Here is a 7,876-nt window from a genome sequence, read left to right on the forward strand (position 1 = left end):
TTTTGAAATAATTTGGAAAACCTGGTGGGCAGAGGCAAATTGGACTGAAGGGTCTGTTTCTGTGCCGTGTGGCTCTACGTACTTTAAAGATCAGTCTGTGCGGAGTTTGCATGCTCTACCCGCGTCTGCGTGGGTTCCCTCCAGCTCCTCCTGTTTCCTCCCACAGTCCAGAAGATGTGCAGGTTAGGGTGGATTGGCCATGCTAAATTGCCTAGAGTATCTGGGAACCTGCAGGCTAGGTGGGTTAGCTATGGGAAATGAGGGTTACAAGGCTAGGATAGGGGTGTGGGTTTGGGTGGGATGCTCTTCAGAGTCAGTGCAGACTAGATGGGCTGAACGGCCCTTTCCACACTGTAGGAATACTATGATTCTACGATTAAAGACAGTAAGGACAGTGATGATCTTGGCTGTGATGCCCCTTCTCTGGAAACCACGCACTCTACAGCAAGTTCAACAATTTAGTAGTGACTCAGTCCACTCTCTCTCTCCATCTTACGATAAACTGGGCAACGCATTGAATACTCAGAATCACCCAATATCCTCACGGTTATGCAGAAAATAAAAGGGGTGGAAAAAGCTCATTGTAAAATAAAAATGCAATAAAGTGTTTGAGTCTTGGATGCACAAATTCTTTCCAGCTCAAGGATTGCCGACACATTCTTGTGTAACTACATTGCATTATCCTCAGGCATGGTTTGGTTAGGACACTATTTCAATATTATTAACCATGTTAATTTCCCTGTTTGCACAACTTCCTCTAATTGGAGGATAATTCTATTTTCAACTTATCATGTATTGCAAAGCCTGAAAAACAATATTGCAAAGCAGCATTTAAACTTTAAACATGGTGCTATCAGAATGTGGCAATAACTCTCTAGTCATTCAGCAAAGTTACAACCTGGTACTTCCCGATTCCATCCCACCTACAGAAGGAGGAACCAAATGTTTTCCAACTTTCTGCAAAAGCAGTACCATGTACAGTTCAAGAGCAAATATATAATCCAAACCACAAGGGCACTGGGCAGTCAATTCAAATCCAAACGATATTCGCTCTTTGATATCCTGCCCATCAGCAACTGAGATGCTGCAGTTAAAAAAGGAGCAGCATTATAAAGACAGAGCCAGCCATTTGGTCCATCGTATTTTATCGTAGGCACAAGAACAAGTTTGAAACTGAGTGTAATTTATTAAAGTCACAGTCGTCATCGGACAGTGCGGAAAGGTTTATGAGAAATGCTCAAAACTAATCTGTTGACTTTTACAAAAGGCATTTTTGGTTTTAATTTCATATTTCCAGCAGTATTTCATATTTGTGTTGTTTATATCCAATGCCTGTTTAGACTGTATAATTTCACTTGTTGGTGCCTTTCACAAAGTTAAATTTCGAAAGGTAGCTGTACTGTAGAGCTTCTTGTTTTAAAGAAGATTAATGTGAAGTATTGATATGAAGTATTGATCATGGCAAAGAATAAACTATATCTAAAAGTGATGAATAATTTACATAAGATCCAGAAATATTTCACTAAGAGATTTTACAAATACATCAATCAATCCACACACCAACAAAGTATCTAACTCTCAACCTGAACCAGACAAAACAAACAGCTTTTATCCAGCCTGCAGGCAGATTGAGACCCAAAAGATTTATGGACACTTCCAAGATAATAAAATGTGAGGCTGGATGAACACAGCAGGCCAAGCAGCATCTCAGGAGCACAAAAGCTGACGTTTCGGGCGTAGACCCTTCATCAGAGAGGGGGATGGGGAGAGGGAACTGAAATAAATAGGGAGAGAGGGGGAGGCGGACCGAAGATGGAGATTAAAGAAGATAGGTGGAGAGAGTATAGGTGGGGAGGTAGGGAGGGGATAGGTGAGTCCAGGGAAGACGGACAGGTCAAAGGAGGTGGGATGAGGTTAGTAGGTAGATGGGGGTGCGGCTTGGGGTGGGAGGAAGGGATGGGTGAGAGGAAGAACCGGTTAGGGAGGCAGAGACAGGTTGAACTGGTTTTGGGATGCAGTGGGTGGGGGGGGGGGGGGGGAAGAGCTGGGCTGGTTGTGTGGTGCAGTGGGGGGAGGGGACGAACTGGGCTGGTTTTGGGATGCGGTGGGGGAAGGGGAGATTTTGAAACTGGTGAAGTCCACATTGATACCATTAGGCTGCAGGGTTCCCAGGCGGAATATGAGTTGCTGTTCCTGCGACCTTCGGGTGGCATCATTGTGGCACTGCAGGAGGCCCATGACGGACATGTCATCTAGAGAATGGGAGGGGGAGTGGAAATGGTTTGCGACTGGGAGGTGCAGTTGTTTGTTGCGAACTGAGCGGAGGTGTTCTGCAAAGCGGTCTCCAAGCCTCCGCTTGGTTTCCCCAATGTAGAGGAAGCCACACCGGGTACAGTGGATGCAGTATACCACATTGGCAGATGTGCAGGTGAACCTCTGCTTAATGTGGAATGTCATCTTGGGGCCTGGGATAGGGGTGAGGGAGGAGGTGTGGGGGCAAGTGTAGCATTTCCTGCGGTTGCAGGGGAAGGTGCCGGGTGTGGTGGGGTTGGAGGGCAGTGTGGAGCGAACAAGGGAGTCACGGAGAGAGTGGTCTCTTCGGAAAGCAGACAGGGGTGAGGATGAAAAAATGTCTTGGGTGGTGGGGTCGGATTGTAAATGGCGGAGGTGTCGGAGGATGATGCGTTGTATCCGGAGGTTGGTAGGGTGGTACGTGAGAACGAGGGGGATCCTCTTTGGGCGGTTGTGGCGGGGGCGGGGTGTGAGGGATGTGTTGTGGGAAATACGGGAGACGCGGTCAAGGGCGTTCTTGATCACTGTGGGGGGAAAGTTGCGGTCCTTGAAGAACTTGGACATCTGGGATGTGCGAGAGTGGAATGTCTTATCGTGGGAGCAGATGTGGCGGAGGCGGAGGAATTGGGAATAGGGGATGGAATTTTTGCAGGATGTGGGGTGGGAGGAGGTGTATCCTAGGTAGCTGTGGGAGTCGGTGGGCTTGAAATGGGCATCAGTTACAAGCTGGTTGCCTGAGATGGAGACTGAGAGGCCCCAAACCCCACCTCTTCCTCCGGTACATTGATGACTGTATCGGCGCCGCCTCTTGCTCCCCAGAGGAGCTCGAACAGTTCATCCACTTCACCAACACCTTCCACCCCAACCTTCAGTTCACCTGGGCCATCTCCAGCACACCCCTCACCTTCCTGGACCTCTCAGTCTCCATCTCAGGCAACCAGCTTGTAACTGATGTCCATTTCAAGCCCACCGATTCCCACAGATACCTAGAATACACCTCCTCCCACCCCACATCCTGCCAAAAAATTCCATCCCCATTCCCAATTCCTCCGCCTCCGCCGCATCTGCTCCCACGATAAGACATTCTACTCCCGCACATCCCAGATGTCCAAGTTCTTCAAGGACCGCAACTTTCCCCCCACAGTGATTGAGAACGCCCTTGACCACGTCGCCCGTATTTCCCGCAACACATCCCTCACACCCCGCCCTCGCCACAACCGCCCAAAATGGATCCCCCTCGTTCTCACACACCACCCTACCAACCTCCGGATACAACGCATCATCCTCCGACACTTCCGCCATTTACAATCCGACCCCACCACCCAAGACATTTTTCCATCCTCACCCCTGTCTGCTTTCCGGAGAGACCACTCTCTCCGTGACTCCCTTGTTCGCTCCACACTGCCCTCCAACCCCACCACACTCGGCACCTTCCCCTGCAACCGCAGGAAATGCTACACTTGCCCCCACACCTCCTCCCTCACCCCTATCCCAGGCCCCAAGATGACATTCCACATTAAGCAGAGGTTCACCTGCACGTCTGCCAATGTGGTAAACTGCATCCACTGTACCCGGTGTGGCTTCCTCTACATTGGGGAAACCAAGCGGAGGCTTGGAGACCGCTTTGCAGAACACCTCCGCTCAGTTCGCAACAAACAACTGCACCTCCCAGTCGCAAACCATTTCCACTCCCCCTCCCATTCTCTAGATGACATGTCCGTCATGGGCCTCCTGCAGTGCCACAATGATGCCACCCGAAGGTTGTAGGAACAGCAACTCATATTCCGCCTGGGAACCCTGCAGCCTAATGGTATCAATGTGGACTTCACCAGTTTCAAAATCTCCCCTTCCCCTACTGCATCCCTAAACCAGCCCAGTTCGTCCCCTCCCCCCACTGCACCACACAACCAGCCCAGCTCTTCCCCCCCCGCCCACTGCATCCCAAAACCAGTCCAACCTGTCTCTGCCTCCCTAACCGGTTCTTCCTCTCACCCATCCCTTCCTCCCACCCCAAGCCGCACCCCCCGCTACCTACTAACCTCATCCCACCTCCTTGACCTGTCCGTCTTCCCTGGACTGACCCATCTCCTCCCTACCTCCCCACCTATACTCTCCTCTCCACCTATCTTCTTTTCTCTCCACCTTCGGTCCACCTCCCCCTCTCTCCCTATTTATTCCAGTTCCCTCCCCCCATCCCCCTCTCTGATGAAGGGTCTAGGCCCGAAACGTCAGCTTTTGTGCTCCTGAGATGCTGCTTGGCCTGCTGTGTTCATCCAGCCTCACATTTTATTATCTTGGAATTCTCCAGCATCTGCAGTTCCCATTATCTCAGATTTACGGACACTGTTTTCTTTATTATTGTTACTGTCTCATTTTCCAACAAAAAACAAATAGCTCACAGTCTTCACTGAAAGACACAACCAACTGCTCAATTTACAAATGAATATTAGCAATGAGTTCTGTGGATTGCTCAGACTCTATGTAATTGGTTAACCTTTTAAAACTGACTTTTATTCACTTTAAAAGAGAGATATTCTATACATATTTTCTAATCAACCTGTTCAGAGATGTTATTACATGGAGGAGGGGGGGGGGGGGGGGGGCTTTAACCACCCTATAATTACAACACATCCATGTGCCCAAATACTCCAAGGAAAAGTTCAGGATATTAACAAATTCCTCGTCAGTTATTCCAATCAACCCGATTGGACATGGTTGTTAGGTCTGATCTGTTGCCCCAGAGATAGGGTCACTATCACTGCTCCACATGACCCCTACATAGGATCGGGAGCTTAAATTCAACACTTTAGACTGCTTGGCCGCACCAAATTTCAAGAGATGTTCCATTCACTGCCACACAGAGCGGAAGCCAAAATAGCAATTACATTTGGAATTTGTTTGAAAAACAGAGTTAATGTTTTGGGTCCGGTGACCCTTCCTCAGAACTGTCACTGGACCCGAAACGTTAATTCTGTTTTGTCCTTCACAGATGCTGCCAGGCCTGCTGAGCTTTTCCAGCAACTTTGTTTTTGTTATCACAACAGCCACTTGAGTTTCCTGTCTTTCAAGCAAATTGTTGTGAAATGCTTTCTTTAAAAATAAATCACACAGCGTGGGCTTCACTGGCTTGAACCTACCAAGCCCTAATTGCCCAGAAACCAGTAAAGAGGCAACTGCATTGCTGTGGGTCTGCAGTGACATGTAGACCAGACCAGGTAGGACAGTGGAATTCCTGCCTTAAAAGGCATTACTGAAGCAGATGGGCTTCCCTCACAATCATCAACGTGGTCATTGTTAAGGTCTTAATTTCAGATTTTCATAGAATTCTAGTTCCAACAGCTGCCAAGATGGGATTCAAATGCAGGTCATCAGAACATTACCTGGGTCCCTGGATTATTAACCCAACAACAATACCACTAGGCCATCACCTCCCTACAGAGGTTGCAAGCAATGACCCTCCCAGTCCTCTCCCCCACCTCCAACCCCTGAAGGAAATCAGGGACACAAGGCTTCTATTAAGGAGGAGAAAATAGAGAGTTCCTCTCTTGGCTCATAGGTGGCCAGGAAAAACTCCAAAAAACTTTTCCAAAACTTCAAGGACAATTCAATGATGTCAGAAACAGCCGATTTCACTGGTCAATAGCTTGACAGGGTCGGGGAAAGGGAAACAAGGAAAGTATTGACTGGTTGGTTGGCTTCCTTCTACACTGCTAAATATTAGCACTTCCCACACACGGGACTCCTGTCAACAGAAAGGTGAAGGCAGCAGATCTAGGGGCATTAACAGCACTAAAGGTTGCCCAACCCTTTGTGTCTCTTTCCAAAGAAACTATTAAACTGGAGAGGGTTCAGGACAGATTAACCAGGATGTTAGAGATAACTTTTGGAGAAAATTTTCTGAAGAAGGGTCTCGGCCCAAAATGTCGGCGTTCCTGCTTCTCTGATGCTGCCTGGCCTGCTGTGTTCATCCGGCTCCACACTGTTTTATCTCTGACTCCAGCATCTGCAGTCTTTGCTATCTCTTAACCAGGATGTTGCTGGGTATGGAGGGTTTGAGTTATAAAGAAAGGCTGGATGGGCTGGGACTTTGTCACTGGAGCTTGGGAGGTTAAGAGGTGACTTGATAGAGGTTTATAAAATCATGAGTGGCATTGACAGGATTAACAGGAGCTATCTTTTAACTAGAATGGGTGATTTCAAATCTAGGGACACATTTTTAAGGTGTGAGGAGAGAGATTTAAAAAAAGACACAAGGGGCAAGTTTTTCTTTTACACAGAGGGTGGTTCGCACGTGGAACGAACCTCCCAAGAAGTTGTAATTGTACCAGTATCCACATCGTTTAAAAGACACTTGGTAAGTACATGAACAGGAAACATTTGCAGCAATATGGGCCAGGACCAGGCAGTTGGGACCAGCATAGTGTTCAGCACTGACTGAAGGGTCTGTTTCTGTGCTGTATAAGTCTATTCTCATGGCCCTGTTCTCACTCCAATGTATCCTACACCATTTCAAATATTTAGTCCATTTTTCCAGAAAAGATGTAAAATTCTATTACTTGAACGAGGGCATTCCACCAACCTGTGTAACGTCTCTCTCTTCACTTTTTATTTAATGACTACATTTCACTAGCTCCCCAAGCCATTTGGTTTAAACCCTTAAATCAGGGAAAGAGACTATTCTATTTCGTCTAAAAGTCACTGCTTTAGCAAAGGAACTCAAAGATCACAAATCACTCTTTGTAACTATTGTCCCTCCCTCCCAGTTAACCAGCGGCATCCTAGGGAGCTTGAAAGCACATCACTCTGATAGAATGTCTGGTGAGGGAACGCTCCTCCTAGCAGCTTGTGCAAGAGCTGGGAGAGGCCTAGGAGATCGTTAATATCCTCGTCTCTCCCCTGGGAAAGGGCAGCCAGCTCGAAAGCCCACAGAGCAATCAAGGAACGAGATATTCAAAAAGAGAGACGGAAGAGAAAATCGTCCTGATTCAAGTGAGCAAGCCCTTTAACTAACTCTGGACTCAAAAGCATATAATCACCTAGGGAAAGAAATCAGTACGAATTTAGCCAAGGAACCAAATGTTAAAAACGTTGAAAAAAAGCAACACAAGAGTGAAGTGCTGCCAGAAATCTGAAAGAAAAATGCTTGAAATCCGCTGATGGATACAAATTATTTGAGAGCATTAAATATAATGCTTATTTTACAAGAATCGATGCAGTAGAGACAATCCCTGCCCACCCCGAGAGGTATACTCACTCAGCCATGGTGCAATCTCAAATCTCTGGGCACTTGCTGCTGCGGGTTTGTTACATTTCAGCACTCAGATCCCGCCCCTCTAACACTTCTATTGGACAGCTGTGAGATTGATACACCGCGTTCTACGGGGAGACGCGCTATGATTGGACAACACGCCCATCAATCACAGACACGCGGAAGCTACGCGACTTCATCTTCAAGCCGGGGTTCGGAGCAGGCCATCACTGCCCTCTGCAAACCGAGAGCCCCGGGCCTTGGGGCTGTCCGAAGCGGGCAGTCCCAGGAACAGCCGATCGAGCCTGTCCTCACTCAGTCCCTTGATTTTGTGGG

General features: G+C 47.9%; 1 protein-coding gene across 1 annotated transcript in view; it reads right to left on the minus strand.

Annotated features, from left to right (window-relative positions):
* pgd (phosphogluconate dehydrogenase) overlaps positions 1–7,655 on the minus strand; it is a 31,197-nt gene extending 23,542 nt beyond the window's left edge. The window contains exon 1 of the mRNA XM_048561068.1: positions 7,547–7,655. Within this exon, the coding sequence (XP_048417025.1) occupies positions 7,547–7,554 (8 nt within the window). The 5' untranslated portion in view covers positions 7,555–7,655. The remainder of the gene's footprint in view (positions 1–7,546) is intronic.
* Between the last annotated feature and the right edge of the window lie 221 nt (positions 7,656–7,876).

The sequence above is a fragment of the Stegostoma tigrinum genome, chromosome 28, assembly GCF_030684315.1.
Source record: "Stegostoma tigrinum isolate sSteTig4 chromosome 28, sSteTig4.hap1, whole genome shotgun sequence".
NCBI classification, from domain to species: Eukaryota; Metazoa; Chordata; class Chondrichthyes; order Orectolobiformes; family Stegostomatidae; genus Stegostoma; species Stegostoma tigrinum.